The sequence below is a fragment of the Rattus norvegicus genome, chromosome 3 (genome assembly GCF_036323735.1).
Source record: "Rattus norvegicus strain BN/NHsdMcwi chromosome 3, GRCr8, whole genome shotgun sequence".
Taxonomy (NCBI): Eukaryota; Metazoa; Chordata; class Mammalia; order Rodentia; family Muridae; genus Rattus; species Rattus norvegicus.
In genome coordinates this window covers 148,128,994-148,148,365 of record NC_086021.1, presented here as the reverse complement: position 1 = coordinate 148,148,365, position 19,372 = coordinate 148,128,994, and the positions used below count along the sequence as shown (strand labels likewise).

Below are 19,372 nucleotides of genomic sequence, written 5' to 3'. Positions count from 1 at the left end.
GTATTTTGTCTGCATATATGTATGTGCATCAGATGCATGCTCAGTAACTATGAAGATCAAAAGAGGGCATCAGGTCCCCAGGAGCTGGAGCAACAAATGCTTGTGAGCCACCATGTGGGTGCAGGGAGCCGAACTCAGGTCCTCTGCAAAAGCAGCCAGTGTTGTCTCTCTAGCTCCCATCTTAAATTCCTTAAAGAATTAGTTTAGATATCATAAAGCTGAATTTTGTCATGCTCCAAATATAAAACATTGTGCAAAATATATGTTATTTGATTATCATAGAAAACTAATGAAAATGGCAAAAGAAATGAGGACTTGCTACCTCCCTAAGAATCTAAGGAGCAATTCAAATACACTGTTTTTAAGACAGTGTGTTTGTTAAAGCATCTGTCATCGTGCAAAGGTTAAATTTCATTTTGGAATCTGCCGGTTACTTCAGTGATTTGACAAGGGCTTAAATATCAACGAACTGGTGGCTAGTTCCTACACAGTCTGTCTCACAAAATAAACAGAACACGTGATCGCGAGTTTGCCACCAGAATCAAAACAACATCTTACCTCATAAACACATAACTATGTCAGTCAAAAATAATTAGCTAATTTTAATAGATTTTGCCTTATTGGGGAAAAGCAGGTAAAGTTCATCAATGACAAAAAGTAAAACACATTAGACCCATCATGCAAGCCTAGAGATTATATAAGAAAATTAATGGCCTGCTTTTAAAGTAGAGTCTGGTGACTTCTGTAAATATAAAAACTTGACCACCTGTATCTGTTCTAAGTCAAATTCTTATGTGTCTAGAATGTGAGTGTATCACATGCGTGCGTGTGTGTGTGTGTGCGTGTGTGTGTGTGTGTGTGTGTGTGTGTGTGTGTGTGTGTGTGTGTGTGTGTTTTACTTCACACAGCATGGGATTTTGTTTTTGGTTTTGTTTTCATCTGTGTTTTTAGTACTGGGGACTGACCTAGGGTGAATGTTCTGCCACTGACCTAAGTCTCACCCTTTTTTGCTTTTTCTTAAAATCTTTTTAAATTATCTTTAATCATTTTTTATAGTCCAGTCGTTATCCCCCTCGGGTCTGCCTTCCAACAGTTCCTCATCCCATTCTTCCTCCCCTGTCTCCAAGAGGATGTCCCCCACACCACCTCACTCCCTGAGGCCTCAAGTCTCTCCAGGATTAGGTGCATCTTCTCTGACTGAGGCCAGACCAGGCAGTCCTCTGCTCTATATGTGACAGGAGCCTCATACCAGCTTGCGTATGCTACCTGGGTGGTGGCTCAGTCTGAGAGATCTTGGGTGTCCAGGTTAGTTGAGACTGCTCGTCTTCCTATAGGGTTGCCCTCCTCCTCAGCTTCTTCCAGCCTTTCCCTAATTCAATCACAGGGGTTCCTGACTTCAGTTCATTGGTTGGGTGTAAATATCTGCATTTGTCTCAGGCAGCTGCTTGTTGGGCCTGTCAGAGGACAGCCGTGCTAGGCTCCTGTCTATAAGTACAACACAGCATCAGTAATAGTGTCAGGCCTTGGATCCTCCCCTTGAGTTGGATCCCAAATTGGGCTGGTCACTGGACATCCTTTCCCTCAGTCCCGGCAGTTCTTTCATACAGGAACAATTCTGGGCCAGTTTTTGGCTGTGGAATGGCAACCACATTCCTCTACTTGATGCCCTGTTTTTCTACTGGAGGTGGATTCTACAAGTTTCCTCTCTCCACTGTTGGGCATTTCATCTAAGGTCCCTCCCTTTGAGTACTGAGAGTCTCTTATGTTCCAGGTCTCTGGTATTCTAGACGGTCCCCCCCCCCACCTCCCACCCTCACACCAAGGTTGCATATGTCCTTTCATTCTGTTGGCCCTCAGGGCTTCTCTCCTGTCCTTCCTCGCCTCATCTCCATCCCCCCCTAATACTTGACCATGTTCCCCTTTTCCCCTCTCCCGCCCCTCTCCCACCTATCTTGAGTATTCTGTACTCCCCTACCCCCTTGGCTAATATTTACTTATTGGTGAGTCCAAACTACCTCACTCAGGATATTTTCTAGTTCCATTCACTTGCCTGCAAAACTCACGATGTTCTCATTCTTAATAGATGAATAGTATTCCATTGTGTAAATAAAACACATTTTCTATTCTTCAATTGTGGGACATCTGGGTTGTTTCCAACTTCTGACTATCAGAAACAAGGGCACTATGAACATAGTGAAACATGTGCCCCTGTGTCCTGGTGGGACATCTTTTGGGTTATATGCCCAAGTGTGGTATAGCTGGATCTTCAGGTAGATATATTTCCAGTTTTCTGAGGAACCACCAGATTGATTTCCGGGGTAGTTGTACAAGTTTGCAATCCTACCAGCAATGGAGGAGTGTTCCTCTTTCTCCACATCCTCAAAAATACGTGCTGTCACCTGATGTAAGCCATTCTGACTGGTGTGAGGTGGAATCTCAGGGTCATTTTGATTTGCATTTCCCTAATCACTAAGAACTTTGAACACTTCTCTAAGTGCCACTTCTTTGAGATTCTTCTGTTGTGAATTCTCTGTTTCATTCTATACCCCATTTTTTGATTGGGTTGTTTGATTTTTCTGGAGTTTAGCTTCTTGAGTTCTTTATATATTTTAGATATTAGCCCTCTATCAGATGTGGGGGTAGTGAAGGTTTTTCCCAGTCTGTTGGTTGCCAATTTGTCTTTGACTATGTCTTTTGCCTTACAGAAGCTTTCCAGTTTCATGAGGTCCCATTTATCAATTTTTGATCTTAAAGCCTGAGCTCTAATTCTGTTTAGGACATTTCCCCCTATGCCAATGAGTTTGAGGCTTTTTCCCACTTTCTCTTCTATTAGATTCAGTGTATCTGGTTTTATGTTGAGGTCCTTGATCCACTTGAACTTGAGCTTTGTGGAAGGTGAGAAATATGAATCTATTTTAATTTTTTCACATACTGACTGCAAGTTAGACCAGCACCACTTATTGAAGATGCTTTCTTTTATTCATTGTATATTTTTAGCTTCTTTGTCAAAGATCAAGTGTCTGTAAGTGTGTGGTTTTATTTCTGGGTCTTCAACTCTATTCCATTGATCAAGGTATCTGTCTCTGTACCAATGCCATACAGCTTTTGTTTGTCTTTTTTGTTTTTTAATCACTATTGCTCTGTAGTAGAGCCTGAGGTCAGAGATGGTGATTCTCCTAGAAGTTCTTTTATTGTTAAGAATTGTTTTCACTATCCTGGGTTTTGTTTTTCCATATGAAATTAGACAAGTTCTCATGAATTTTCCCAAGTGGCTTTAAAACTTGCAGTCTTCCACTTCAGCCTCCCAAGTACATAGGTCCCATGCCTGAGCCAACAAGCTCAGATATGTAGGATCGATTTTATAGTGTATCACATTAAAGCAGTTGGGCTTTTTCATTCCTAACAGTGTACCAAAGCTGACAGATTAGACTTATTATATTGTGTCTGGTTTCCAAAGATTTGTTTTTCTAACTTTATGACATACTATATATGATTTATGTCCTTTGCATAAATTTGTCAAAAATTGATTTGAGAATTCATTGAAAATTATTTTCTCAAGTTTAAAATCCTAGTGTAATCAATACTAGCTTGCATTTCTCGGAGTATCTCATGCTGTTTAATTACATCACTTTAGTACCTCTCTGACATACAGATGAGCCTACAAGAATATAAAATTTAAGACTGGAGCTGTGGCTGATTGGTAGACTGCTTAACAAGCATGTACAGGGAGGGTCCCAGGTTCAAGCCCAAGGCCCACAATACAAAACTATGTAAAACTTAAAAGCTAGTGTAGTCCCATAAACATGGCATTGTAGCACTAGTAAAAAATGAATAAGGGAACTGGGACTACATAGCAAGACACAGTCTTCCAAAAAATTATATATGTGTGTGTGTGTGTGTGTTTCTGTATTTTAATGCTAGATACCATTTATTTATATAAATACATCTTAATTAAAATCCAACTCAGAAATAAGTGGATTGTAAATGATTAATTAATTAATGACATTTGCAAATAGCAATTTAATAATGAGATATTAGAATATTAACTCATATTGCCCTCTTGCCCCCTTTTAATGCTCCTACCTTAAATGTTTTTCTGGCTAAGATTTTTATTATCAAGTAGACAAATTGAAATTTTTTGCTTTTGGAGAACTTGCACTTGCATGGTAGAGTTCAGCTCAGCACTTTATTTTGTCAAATGAGTATATTTATTTTGCTGTACATCTGTAACTTGTTACTTTTATTGTTTTCGGTTAGCATACAACTCAATGCGTTTCATCGTTCCAGACATATCATTATAGGTTGTCCTCACCTGTCCCTTCTCAGTGCCTTCCTCTCTTCTGATTGGCTCCCTTTCATCCCCTAGTTAGTCCCTTCTGCTCTCTTACTGCTTATTTCTTTGGCTTCTTCTTTCCCTCTCTTGTTCCTCATTCTAGTTTCATGACCTACACACATGCACACACACACACACCCCTGTCCCTGAGGGATGCTCCTGTGGACTCAGGAGACCACACACATGCACACACAAAGAGAATTCTATGATCAGTTTGTTTTGTTTGTGTTAAGAATCTCTATACTGATTCTCCCAGCCTGCAATACCATCAGCAGTCAATATGGATTCTGCTTTCCCTATTCCTTTGCCAGCAGTTCTTGTTTATTTTCTTGATGATAGCCATTGTGGCTGCGTAAGATAGAATGTCAAAGAAATGTTCATTAAATTAAGGATCTCTGGCTAAGTATATTGAACACATTGTCAAGTATTTATTGGCTATTAGTATTTTTTATTTTGAGAATTGTTTATTCAGATCATTAGTGCTTATGATCTGAATTATTAACCTAATTTCTGAAATTCTTTATATATCCTGTCTAATGCTTATATTAAATATTTTTCTCTTCTCTTTTCTTTTTCTTTTTTTCCTTCTTTTCTTCTTTTTTTAAATTAACTTAACCATTCTGGAACTTTAGTAGATCAAAATTCTTGTGGTATTTCCTGTTAGATTCTTGTTCCAAAAGTCCTTTCTAAAGTTTTAGGTCTCATTGTAAGGTATTTGACCCATTTTGAATTCTTTTGTGCAAGATAAAATATGGGTCGAATTTCATTCATTTACATATGGGAATCCAGTTTTTCCTGAACCATTTATCAGTGAAGCTCATCTTAGGGTTTCTAGTGCTGTGAAGAAACAGCAGGACCGAAGGAATTTGGGGAGGGAACAGTTTATTTGGCTTACACTTATACAGCATTGCTCATCATCAAAGAAAGTCAGGACAGGAACCCAACAGGGCAAGAACCTGGAGGCAGAAGCTGAGGCAGAGGCCACAGGGAAGTTCAGCTTGCTCCCTATGGCTTGCTTAGCCTGCCTTGTTATAAAACCCAGGACTATGGGCTCAGGGGTGGCCACACCCACAATGGGCTAGGCCCTCTCTCCTTAATCTCTAACAAAATAACCGACAGGTCTGCCTATAGCCCAGTCTCATGGAAGCACTTTGTTCTCGTAGAGGCTCCTTCCTCTCCAACAACTCCAGCTTGTGTCAAGTTGACATGAAACTCACCATCATACTACCTCTGATTATGTTTTTATACGTTTGGCAAGAATTAGGTGACTCTAACTGTGGGGTTTGTTTTTAGGCCCCCTATTTCACTGTGTGTCTGTGTGTCTGTGTGTCTATTCACATGCCCAGTGTCAGAATCACTGCCCTTGCTGTGACTTAAGTTCTATGCTGAGCAAGAGTGGCAAGAATAGACACCTTTGTTTCGTTCCAGATTGTCTCTAAAATGCTCTCGATTTAGTATCTCGTTGACTATAGGTTTGTTACCTACAGCTTTATTGTGTTGAGACATGTTCTAGCTCTTCATCGTTTCTTTATTATGAGTGAATATTGAACTTTTTGATGAGTCTTTTCATCAGTTGTAATGATCATTTAATTTCTGTTCTTATGTTTATTTATGTGGAATTATACTTATCAGCTTGAATATACTGAACCAACCTGAGAACTCTGCAATCAAATAAACTTGCCATATCATATTATAGTTAAAACAGTTAATACAATGTGCATAAATAAATAAATAAATAAATAAATAAATAAATAAATAAAATGTATGTTGAAACCCGAGAGAAATATCACATACAAGAGCAAGGCCATTACAACAACAGCCTTCTCAGCAGAAACTTTAAATACCTAAAGGGATTAGAATGATGTGCTAACCTTGACTGCTATACCCAGAAAAACTATCTGACACAATTAAAGGAGAAAGGAACACTTCCCATGAAAAAGCAGGCTAAAGGAAATCATGACCAAGCCAGCTTTACAAAAGATTCTTGCAAAAAAAAAACATTTGGATTGACCAGAAAGATAAATATATCCAAAAGGCTACAGGAAAAAAAATAAACTGTGCAAGAACAATAGTTAATAAAATTAAGAATCAGTAATTACCAACCACTATAAAATTATAATGACAGGCATTAATGTACATCTTTCAATAATAATTCTAAATTATGTACATATGTAAGTACATATAATATACTAATATCTTATAAGCATATAATATAAACTTATATATAAGTATAACCAATTCTGAATAATAAAAACTAAATAATAAATCTAAATAATAAATCTAAATATAACCTCAGTTCCCTAGTCAAAAGGAACAGATTAGCATACTGGATATAAAAACATGCTGCCTCTAAGAAATGCCCTACATCATCAAAGACAGATGCAACCTTAGAATGAAGGATAGAAAAAAAAGCATTCTAATTAAATGGAACTAGAAAACAAACAGGTGTTGTTGTTCTAATAACTGAAAAAGTAGACTTCAAACAAAATTATTCAGAAAAAATAAAATTACTTCCTACTGATGAAAGGACAATCTGTTAAAAAGGATATTACAATCTAAATATATACTCACCAAATCTTGTTCACTTAATTCATGAAGCAACACGACTGTCTTAGTGTGGTTTTCCACTGCTATGAAGAGACACCATGACCAAGGCAACTCTTTTCTTTTTTTATCACTTTATGTCCTGATCACAGCCCCTCTCTCCTCTCTTTCCAGTCCCACCCTTACTAATCCCTCTCCATATTGCCCTCAATCCTTCCCCTCAGAGAAGAGGGTCCCCCCTTGGGTACCACCACACCCTGTTAAAAAGGATTTGTCTCAGCACAACAACAACAACAACAACAACAGATGATTTAAGTACCTGATTCTCACCTGGCTATGGTGGTCTACTTTAATCCCAGCACTCAGGAGTCAGAGGCAAGCAGATCTTTGAGTTCGAGGCCAGCCAGGACTACACAGAGAAACCCTGTCTCAATAAAACCAACCAACCAACCAACCAAACAAACAAACAAACAAACAAACAAACAAACAACAAATGCCTGGTTCTTATTGACAAATAGATCTTGTTAACAAAAAATAAAGAAATTTTTTAATTAAATTGCTTCATCAATTAAGTGGACCTAAGAAAAATCTATAGAAGAAAATTTCTCTAAAATGGTTCCTATTTTAGGACACAAACTAAGGCTTAAGAAATATAAGAAAATCTAAATAATGTATTATATTCTCTGACAATAATAAATCTTTATAAAAATTGAACTTTCTACAGTTAATATCGCCCTGATACAAAAACCAAATAAGATACACAAAAATACATAAATATATCTCCCTAAAGAACATAGATGCAAAAGTTCTCAGCGAAATACTTGCAAACAGTTCAAGCACAGGTCAAAAGATTCACTCATCAGCATCACCTTGACTTCATCCTATAGCCGCAAGAATGGATCAATACATGAAAATCAGTGTATGTAATATATCTTATGTGATCGATCACATTAATAGATGCTGAAAAAGTCTTTGACAAAATCCAATGTCTCCTCATGATAAAGTTCTGAAGAAACTAGGAATAGAAGAAACATATCAACATAACAAAGGTTATGTATAACAAACTTATATCCAAAGTTTACCAAATAGGAAATAACCATTCTCTTTATATCTCACCTCTATCAAAGTCTACTGCAGATGGCTGAAAGACCTTAATGTAAGGCCTGAAATTCTATGAACATAACAGAGAAAACACTCAAGTCATAGGGATAGGACTATGTTCCACCTAAGCACAAACCAAGTCTAACCACTTAGCTTCCAAGATCAGGCATATTCAGGTGGTGTGGCCATTGTCAGGAAAGGTTTTCTGAATAAACTCTAGACAATCAAAGAAGGCCAACAATAGGTAACAGGGACTCATAAAATAAAAGTTCCATGGGGAATAAATCAAGCGAAGACACAGCCTCCAGAATGGGGAAATTATTGTTACCTATACCTCTGACAGAGAATTAGTATCTAGACTATACAAAGAGCACAAAAATCTAAGGACAATTAATCAATAAAAAGGCTAATAAAATGTTCAGACAATTCTCAAAAGATAAATTACAAATGGCTAATGACCATATGAAAGAGACAGAAACAGAGAGAGAGAGAGAGAGAGAGAGAGAGAGAGAGAGCTCTGTATTCTTAATTATCATCCTTAGCTTACAGAAAAATAAATAAATTAAGCTACCTTGAGATCCCACCTCACCTCGGTCAGAGTAACACCAAATGCTGGCAAAAATATGGGGAGTAATTGAAGTCCTTATTCACAGTAAACTGGTGTAGACATTATAGAAGTCAGTGGGAATGGAGTCTTAAAACAGTAAAAAAATAAAACTACTATGTGACCCAGCTATACCCCATCTAAGCTTAGAACCAAATAAGTCTATATTCTACCTTTGAGATGTTTACACATCCTTGTTTATTGCTGTTATGTTCATAGCAGCAAGGACGTGGAACAGATTAGATGCTCATCAAAAGAGTCATGTAAAAACTGTGATATATATATATATAATGGAATTTTATTCATTCATAAAGGAAAATTAAATTTTCAGGAAACATATAAAAGTAGAAATATTATACTGAGTGAATTGGCCCAGGCACAGAAAGCCAAACACTGCGTATTTTTCTCATATGCAAATCCTAGCTTCTAATCTTTATGTATGTGTATTTATATAGGGATGGGTGTGTATAGAGGCAATAAAGTCCAAAAGGGTTTACAGGGAGAAGGGGAAGAGGCTTTGAGGGAGGAAGTGGGAAGGGGGTAATAGAACACATGGCATGAAAGTGAAGGGCATCTTATTTGGGTTAGTAGGATATAAACAAGGACTGGGTGAAAAGAAAAGGGGCAGAGAGGTAAGTAGCAGAGGACCAAGCAAAGGTAAGTATATGCCAACAGACCATAAGGAAGCCTGTTCTTTGGTAATATTTTAGAAGTTGAGATTCCCATCTCATCCAGGTCTGAATTTTAATCATTAGGAAAACAAACACACCTGGGCACAGAGGAGCAGGGAACAGAGGCAAGCAGATCTCTGTGAGTTCTTCCCTACCCTGGTTTACTTAATAAGGCCCAGAACAATCAGAGACACACAGTCTCAAAACAACAGCAAAAACAAAACAGGTACAACAAGCCTGTGGACAAAGTCTGTTATACACTACTGTGACCCAGCTACATACTGTTCTCCAAGTCCTCATGTCCCAGTGTCACTGTTTGCTTCAGCCCCACTCACAATAGTCACATCAAAGAGCCAAACTAGGTGTCCAACAGCAGGGGAGGGGGTAAAAAAGTGTGTGTGTGTGTGTGTGAGTGTGGTGTGTGTGTGTGTGTGTGTGTGTTGTATGTGGTGTATGTGTGTGGTGTAGTGTGTGTGTGGTATGTGTGTGTGAGTGTGTGTGTGTGTTGTATGTGTGGTGGTGTGGTGTGTGTGTGTGTGGTGTGTGTGTGTGTTGTATGTGGTGTGTGTGTGTGTGGTATGTGTGTGGTGTGTGTGTGAGTGTGTGTGTGTGTTGTATGTGGTGTGTGTGTGGTGTGGTGTGTGTGTGGTGTGTGTGTGTGTGTGTGGTGTGTGTGTGTGTTGTATGTGGTGTGTGTGTGTGATGGTGTGGTGTGTGTGTGGTGTGTGGTGTGTGTGTTGTATGTGGTGTGTGTGTGTGGTGGTGGTGTGGTGTGTGTGGTGTGTGTGTGTGTGTAAAGAGTGAATATTGTTTTTAGAGAAATATATGTACTGAAGATAATCATATTAAGCGAATTAAGCCAGTCGTGGAAAGATAAATATTGTTTTCTTTAACCTGTGGTTCCTAGACTTAAACACACAAAATCATGTGTCCATGTATGCAGGACAGGTAAGTAGAAGCAATACTGTCTAAGGGAATAATGGGATCAAAGGGCAGGGGTGAGGAGAGAAGAGTGAGGGGAGAAGAGGAAGGCAGGGCTGTAGAGAAGGGAGACACTCAATGTATAATATGCACGTGTATGAAAATGCTCCTACGTAACACGGTGCTGTGTACAATGAATGTACAAAGTGGAAAAAATGTTAGGGCTGGCAAGATGGTTTAGTGAGTAGAGGTTCTAATGATTCGACTTTGAGCATCCTGGGACTAAATGTAGCCAGGAAGAGGAAATATAGAAAGCAAAAAAGAAACGAAGGAAAACAATTCCCCCAAATGAAAAATGCTTTAACAAATTAGATAAATATATGAGGTTAAATAACAAATACAAATAAAACTAAATACAAAACAGTTTTAAAATCCTGCTAAATGTGTGAAGGGGGAGGGAACACATGAAAAAAACTGAAAGGAAGTGGGGGAACAAGGTGGTGTTGTTGAGGCTCCTTCTTTCTGGGCCCTCAACAACTGAAGCTCCCCAGCTACATGCTTAGAGCAGAGAGGGCCAATCAACCTGCTGGCTCTGCTCTCTCCTTCCAGTTCCTCTCTTTCTGAGTCTGCACAAGTGTCTGACATCCCCTGGAGCTGTCTTATCAGGGGCCTCTGCTGGCTATGCTGATCTTTGCACTCTGTGGGCTGGGAAAATGGTCTCAGGAGACTCTCTAGACTACACTGCTGCCGTGTGGATAATGTTTTAGTAGAGGCCAAGTGTGTTGGGACACTGTCTTCAAAGTGCTTTGAGTGTGAGACTTAGCCTTGGCAGTGGAGCATAGACACAGAGGGCCTACCTTCGTTCTTTTCAATGCCTGCTGAGTGTTAATGTGCTGAAACATTGTTGCTATAGGTAACTTCTCTGAACCTCTACTAGTGAGTAGCAGACAAGTGGATCCAGAATTTGCTCCATCCACTGGCCTCAGACTCAATGCTATCAAACTCTTGATTTATTCCCAGTTGAACTGATCTAATCCCAACCACTAAGGGGAGGGCACTTCCCTGCAGTATCCATCCTGAGTCAGCCTCTTGCTACCTGTGTCCTTCAGTCCATTCATGTCTGCCTCCTTGTGTGCTAAAGGTGCCTTTTCTGGACCCTGCTCTCTCAGAAGCTGTAGTAGACACCCCTGAATATTCTCTGGTCTCACATCTTCAAGGTATCTCAGTTTTTAACAATAGTTTCTGTCTTGAGGGGACGCAGGGCATTACCTGGTCTTGTAGTACTGATGGTTTTATATATAAAACTATTGGGATTTATTAAAAAAGGGTTACAACCTGCCGTCCAGCTAGCCCAGCAATGGCCGTCCACCAACAGAAGGTCCAAGAATCCACTAGTTATCCATTCCATTAGCTGGCCATCTCAGCTGGTTTTCACTATACACCAGGATTCCAAAGAAGTAAGCTGTGATGCTATCAAAGGACTAGACTTGACCTAGAGAGCAAGCAGGCAAAGAGAGGAAACTGCTTCTTCCACATCCTTTGTATAGGCTGTCAGCAGAAGGTGTGGTCCAGATTGAAGGGTATCTTCCCACCTCAAAAGATCTGCATTAAATGTGTATCTTCCCACCTCGAATATATTGAAGATCACTGGATTCGAAGTGGTATCCCAACTTCAAATGATTTAATTAAAACTAAATTCCTCCCAGGTGTGTGTGGGCTTTTAGATTAATTGTAGATGTAGTTAAGTTGAAAAATAGCCATCACAGTTGAGCTTTCAAAAGTGAGATTATTAGCACACAACTGGGTCCGTCAACATTCTGTCACAGAACAGGATTGGGGGATCGTGATGATATAAATACAGTTAAAGAAAGAGCTTTGTCTTCAATAGCATAGCATTGTCTAAGCTCTTGTAAATAACTCTTTAATCAATCATGCTCCTGTAAACAGCTTAATTAAACTCAATGGATCATAGAAAAAGGAAGAGAGGGAGGGGAGGGAAGAAGGAGGGGGAGGGGAAGGGGAAGAGCAGTGGGTAGGAGGAGAGGAAGAGAGAGAGAAGAGAGAGGGGGAAGAGTATGAGAGAGGAAGAGGGCAGGACAGTGGTGCATTAGTGGGGAATTGTTTGCGAAGAGTATAAGGGTTGAGCAGGACAAGAAAGGGTTGAGAGTGTGAATGTGCTCATATATATGTGTGTGCATGTAATACACACATGTGTGTGCATATGAATGTACTTTACATATGTGCATGAAAGTGTCATAATGAAGCCTACCATTATGTATATTTAACACATGCAAATACATTGGTAAAGAATGAAAGACCGTGCTCAGCAGCTCTCCAGTGGCACATCATGACAAAAAAGGAGTTTTCTTTCCACCAGTGCAACCTATATCATCTGCACCATCCACTGGAGATAATGCTCCCGGGAGCCCGGCTTCCATCAGACTTCCCCCAGGCTTCTGGGTCCTCACAAGGAACTTCGGAGCTGAAGTTGTGCTCATCTTGCTCAAATGTGTCATGTGTTTGGTTTTGTGTGTTTTTTTCTAGCTCTTTTCTGATTTTTTTCTGCCTTTGTGGATTTCCAAAGCTTTCCTTCTATTTCTCATTTCAGTAAGTCATTTTTTTTATTCTTTTTTTATTCTCCTCCTTCACTGCCCCAAAGGCAGCCTCTAGTCAGCTACCTACCCCTCTGTATCTATAACTTACAAACAGCATGATATTGGGCTTAAAACAAATCAAAACAAACAAAATCTCAGAGTTCTTTCTACTACAGTAACTGGTGATTATTTGCAGACCCCTTGTATCTTATCTCAGTTCCCATTTATTTGCTTGAAGTTACCTCTGATGTCAAGTTATATCTTTAAAAATGATCACTGAAGGGCTTATTTTAATACTGAGTTAGTTAACTCTACAAAGTACTCTCAAGTATTGTGATGCAAGTTCCAACTTTCTGAGAAAGTTTTTAAATAGAAACTGTGTTTTGTAAATGTTTTCAATGCCTTCAAATTTTATAGAATTGCTTTATATATTACAGACAGTGAAGCAGAAAGATATAACAGAAAACAAAAAGAAGTGAATGTCACCACACAGGTAAACATTTCACTAAGTTGTATTTTCTCAACAGAAAATGTTGGTTATGGCATTGTTAACAGTGTATTCAGTGTGTGTTTTCAGTATACTCAGAATTTCTCAAACAGATCATTCGCTAATGTTTCTTTTTTACTTTGAAAAGAGTCTCCTTCCTTCAAAGAAGACTATTCACTGGGCTGGGACTTCCCTGGGCTTGGCTAACCTGAAGCCCTCAGCATAAAAACAGACAGGGCAGAACGATGCTTTCATAACCTCATAGTGTGCTCTGGCCCCTTAGAAGGAGGAGATTCAGTTCTTCATTCTGTTCTTAACCCAACTACTCATGTGGCACGGTATGTCAGTCATCGGCAGTTTTGCCTTCACTTGAATCCTATTAGGTATCTCACCATCTCACGCAGTGAACAAAACCCAAAGTCCTTGCAATGGCTGGTGTTTCAGACTCAGGATCCTTGCACCAATGTTTTTTGTTTTGTTTTGTTTTGTTTTGTTTTTTATTGATGTTGTTGGTTTCGTTTTGTTTTGTTTTTCTTATGTTACCTACTTACTATTGTCTCCCTAGCTCTGTTCCAAACATTCTGGGCTCTGTATCACTTCTCATAAACCTTGGGCATTCGTGCACCTTTCTATCCTTTCTCTCATAAGAAAAATGTATTTTTATTAGCTTTAATTATGAATAGATGTGCATTCTGTGTGTACATGGATTCATATAAGTGTAGGTACCAGTGGAGGCTGGTGGTGTCAGACCCTCCCAGGAGCTGGCGGCACAGGTGTTTGTAAGAAGCCTAATATGGATGCTGGGAACCAAACTCAGGTCCTTTGCAAGGGCATTAAGTACTCTTAACCACTGAGCCAGTGCTCCAGTCATTTCAGCCCTTTCTTAATCACAATGCCATCGTTGTGCCCCTTGCCTTACCTCTTTCACATAGTTCTTCAAACACCATCTTTTCAGAGGGTCTTTCCCTTGGAAACTAAATTAGAAAACACCCATCCTAAACTTCCAAATCCTGTGTTTTCTGTCTTTTCCTTTTTCTCCCTGTTTCTGTCCTTTTTGTTGCTCGTTTCTGAACTGAGATGAGATCTTCTATGTAGCTCTGTCTAACCTAGAATTCTTAGGTAGATTACAGACATGCACTACCATGCCTGGACATCACACATTTCCCTATTTCGTTCTATGCTATGATTTTCTTCGTAGGTCTGCCATTATGTAGCATGTAGTATTTGTTAGCTGTCAGTCCTAAACTCCAAAAGAGTAGAGATTTTTGCCATCACTGCTCACTACAATTAGGCCCAGACACTAGAACAGTACTTGACACATACAGACACTCAGTATTGCTGTCTTGTTTTATTGATATATCACCTTACCATGTAGCCAAGGCCGGTCTGGAACTTGGGAGCCTTCTACCTCAGCCTCCTGGGTACTTGTAGGCATGTACCACCACTTCCACTAATAACTGTTTACTGAATTAATGAATAAGTATTTAAGGGATAAAATGTGAAGATGGGTTTGTGCAAATTAAGCACATTTCTTTACACTGCAACATTTCCTAAGCCCCTCCAAACTTAGCATCTCTCTCATTGCTATAACTACCACATACCATAATTAGTAGTGGAATTGCAATCAGCAAATGTAGAAGTAAGTTCCACCCAAGTCTTCATCTGTTCTTGGATAGCATAGACATTGAAGGAACATCAGTTTCCTCAGAGTCATCATCCTTTCCATGGGTTCTTGGTGTTGTGTAGCCTGCAGTTTCTGTCTGATAGCATCATTTGAATCCTCCTTGGGAATCCTGCTACCGCTCAAGATTATAGATGCAACTCGGACCCATAAATGTGCTCTCAGTGCCAAGTATTAGTGGGTTAGGAACCCACTCTCCACGTGTAGCCCAGGCTAGAAAGGAAACGAAAAGGTCTTCCAGGCGCTCTTAGCACGAAGTGCAGAAAGGGCTGCTTTTGCTTCAAAGATAAGGAAGAGCGTGTCAGTCAGTCTGTCCGTGCACTGCATCTCTCCCGAGTCTTTGGTTTACATTTTCTAAAACTTCCTTCAAATAGCCTAGACCTAAGAGACGAAGAGATCAGAGATCAAAGACCCGGCCACCCCAACTTACTGTAGTGCTTCATGGCTCCTTGACAATGACGTGAACGGGTTTGGCTGAATATTTCCTTTCACCATTTGTACCTCCACTGCAGACCAGGAAGGTCTGGGCAATCTTCTCATGACAATGACCACTTACATTATAACAACACAACACCAAGATGAAGCTGCTCTTTCCCTAATTTTTTCTTTGTTTCTGACTTTTCTGACTTTAGCATGCCACGGTCCACAACAGTCACCTACTCTGCTATCCTCCAACATTCATTCTCTCTCTCTCTCCCTCTCTCTCTCTCTCCTCCCTCTCTCCTTTCTGTCTCTCCCCTCTCTCTCTACTCTCTCTCCTCTCTCTCCTCTCCTCTCTCTCTCCCCTTAAAGCAATGCTTCTCTACCTTCCTAATGCTATGACCCCTCAATACAGTTCCTCATGTTGTGATGACCCCCAACCATAAAATGATTTTCGTTGCTACTTCACAACTGTAATTTTGCTACTGCTATGAATTGCAATGTAACTATCTGATGTGCAGATGGTCTTCAGGGGCATCTGTGAAAGGGGTCAAAACTCACAGCTTGAGAACCTCTACCTTAAAGGTGCTTCATCCCGTGTTGATGATTCAGTACTCTCGGGAGCTCTGTATTATTATTCCCTTTGGTATTAAGAAATAACCAACACAGGCATGACAGCAGATGCCTATGATCCCAGCACTCAGGAGGCAGTGGGAGGAGCATTGCCACAATTTCCAAACCAACCTGGTCAGCATAGTAAGTTTCAGGTGGGCTGGGGCTAAACAGTGAGAATTTGTCTCCAAGATACAAAAACCACAGCACTAATAAAATAAGTGTGATCACAGAGGTGATAACATCTCGGGTATTTGACAGTAGGATGAGGAGATCACTAAGGCCTGCTACAGAACAACTCAAGTGAATGATTGATGGGCCACTGTGACAACAAAACTCCAAAGGGGAGAAGGCAGCAGACTTGTCCTCAGGATGGAGTAGTTCCCTCCCTAAGCCAGTATGTTCTTACTGTGAGATTAACATTGCAGGTCCAATAAATAATTACACTTTTGAAAAGGTAGATTTTCATTATCATGATTTATTGATGGAGTCAGAGTTCATATTTGCAGCACTGTCCTCTTAGGTATATAACATTTTAAATTTCATAAGATCCATTCACGGGTAATTTTTCCTCTTCTTAATGTCTTTGTGTAGAGTAATTGGTTCTTGAATCCACAACCTGAAAATGAGAACAGTCTAGCCCATTAGAAAGACAAGTCTTTGTTAGGACAAGATTTCCTGGTGATCACTCATCAGACACAATGCCTATCACGTATCACACAGTAGCTCTAATTCAGAATTTTCAAAGGGTTCAACCTGTTATTTTATGTTTTGCAAGACCTATTGGGTAATGCCTCACTGAGTTTCCGGTGTATAATGCAGTATCCTTTTCAGCTTTTCCTGGTCCAGCCTTTGCATGTGATAGATACAATAAACGTGTGCACATTTAACTAAATGTGCTTCCCTCTTCCCAAGGCTTGGTCACGAAATGCAGTGAGCCTTCACCCTCTGGACATTTGATCTCTTTCAAGCCATCCATCTTCCATCATACTCGTACCTCTCCAGATAATACTTTCCCCCTCATCTCTAACTGGAACCAGGCTATCTCCCCCTGGTACCCTCTTGAACGGTGCTTCTCCACCTTCCTAATGATCTGTGACCCTGGAACAGAGTTCCTCGTGTTGGTGTGACCCCCAGCCATAAAATGATTTTGTCACTACTTCATAGCTGTAAGTCTGCTACTGTTAGGAATTGTAGTCTAAGAATCTTTGTTTTCCAATGGTCTTAGGCAGCCCCTGTGACAGGGTCATTCAACCCCCAAGGGTTCGTGGGTTACAAATTGAGAACCACTGCCTAGAACATTGGTTCCCACAATCCACTCGTTCTCCTCCAGGCAAGAGCAGTACACATCTCCTGCCCTTTTTATTCACTATGTCATTGGACCATGAGGAGGTGAGGGCAGAAGAACAGCCCTGCTCTCTCCTTTCTGCTTTTACTTTATCCTTGCACACGGCAGTGTTCATGAACTCCAGGTTCACCCTTGCATTACCTCAGTCTAGCTGCCACTGGTCACACTCTTCTCCCTTCTCTGGGATCAGAGTCTAGGACTCCAGTTTCTGATGACTGCTGGTATCCTTCGAAGTTGTTCAACAAATGCTCCAACCTCACAAGGACCTCAAAGCCATCCATCCTTCTATTTGCTCTTCACTGATCTTGTGTACGGTTTCCTCCCAATCTTACTTTCGAATTGCTAGGAGAACACAAGACACTTTCCAAAACCCAAGAGGACAACTATATTCCAGGTTGATTTTAGATTATGGTAGTATAGACCTCACACAGCATTCATCAGAGCCACCATTCTTAAGTGAACAATTACTACTGCTAATTACATCCACTTGGTGTGTACCTATTTCCAGGACCTACTTTATCTTGTAAAACAGAAACTCCATCAGTTAAGGAACAATTCCCCATATTTTCCTCCCTGTGGAGGTCCTGGCAACCAACCTTGTACTTGCTGTTTTATGAAGGGAAATACTCTAAGTATTTCATGTAACTGGAAACACACAATACTTTTCATTTCGTGGCTGGTTTAGCTTGCTTATCATAATTTTATAAGTTCATACTTGTGTCAACAATGCTGAGATTATCTCCACATGCTTGTTCATCACTGGTACTCTACTTTGTAAAAAGTGTGTTTTCAAGTCTTTCGCTTAGTTTTCAGTCAGGTTATTTGTGAGGATTTATGCCTTTGCTTTTGTTCTTTCTTGTAGTTGTTCTTTACATATTATAGTCATTAACTTTTTATCTCACTTGGAAATATTTTTCCCCACTCCACCTCTTCATTCTCTCTACAGTGTCCTGGTTCCATACATAACAGTTTTTAATGTTTCTATTGTTCAACTTATCTCTATTTGTATCTACTGACTATAAATTTGGGATCATATCCAAGAAAGTCTAATGTGATGAAGCTTTTTCCTTAAGATTTCCTTTGATAGTTATAGGTCTTATATTTAGTGCTTTGGTCATTTGAGTTTTATTTATGGTGAAAACGACGATCTGCTTTTACTACTTTGCATGTGGAGATGGTCTTCCCAGCAGTTGTTGGAATATACATCCTCTCCCATAGAACGGCCTTGCCTCCTTTGTCGAATGCATTTGACTACTTGAGGGAGAGTTTGTTTCTGGCTTCTCCTACACTGTATATTTCTCTCTCTGTTGTCAATACATCACTAGGCCTTTACTTTGCACTTTTCATTTCTTGCCCGCCCTCTGTGAGTATGTGTGCGTGTGTTCGTGCATGGGCGCGTGCTTGTGTGTGTGTGTGTGTGTGTGTGTGTGTGTGTGTGTGTGTGTGTGAGTGACTGTATACACATTTTCTGCAGTCTGAGGACTGAGCCCAGGGTTTCATTTATATTAGGCAGGTGTGATAGTATTTTTCCTACTGTAATTTGTTATAACTTGTGGTATTACAAAACATGAAACCTCTTAAGTTTTCAAAGTCATTTTAACTATTTAGAATTCCTTAAGCTTTGAATTCTAGGATGATTTTTTTTTTATTTCTGCAAAAACGTTCCACTGGGAGTTTTACAAGGGTAGTATTGCATCTGTAGCTCAGTTTGGGAAGTATGATATTTTAACAAAATTAAAACTTCCATTCATAAACATAGACTGTATCTTCATTTATTTGTTTCTTCTTTACTTTCTTCCAGAAATGCTCTGTGGTCTCCGTTGTATGTACCTTTGCCTCCTGCCTAGGTTTTCTAAGCCCTTTGCTCCTTTTGATGATACTTTCAATGAGTTGTTTTCTTAATTGCCTTTTGGTCTGTTCAAGCTGTCTTGTGTGTTGATTTTTTTGTATTCTGCAAGTTTGCTGAATCTATTTTGGTGTGTGTGGGGGGAGGAATTGGGTTAATTGGTTCGTTGGTTGGTTGGTTTAGGGAAACAGGGTCTCAGACTTACTTCAA

At 39.8% G+C, this 19,372-nt stretch overlaps 1 protein-coding gene across 11 annotated transcripts in view; it reads left to right on the top strand.

Annotated features, from left to right (window-relative positions):
- The window catches only part of Sel1l2 (SEL1L2 adaptor subunit of SYVN1 ubiquitin ligase), a 126,867-nt gene that overhangs the window by 19,125 nt on the left and 88,370 nt on the right, over positions 1-19,372 (top strand). For 6 of the 11 annotated variants that reach the window (XM_039105031.2, XM_063283794.1, XM_039105033.2 and 3 more), the window contains 1 exon segment: positions 13,206-13,261. The exons of 4 other annotated variants lie outside the window; for them this stretch is intronic. In XM_039105031.2, coding sequence (XP_038960959.1) covers positions 13,206-13,261 — 56 coding nt within the window. 11 annotated transcript variants of the gene reach the window in all.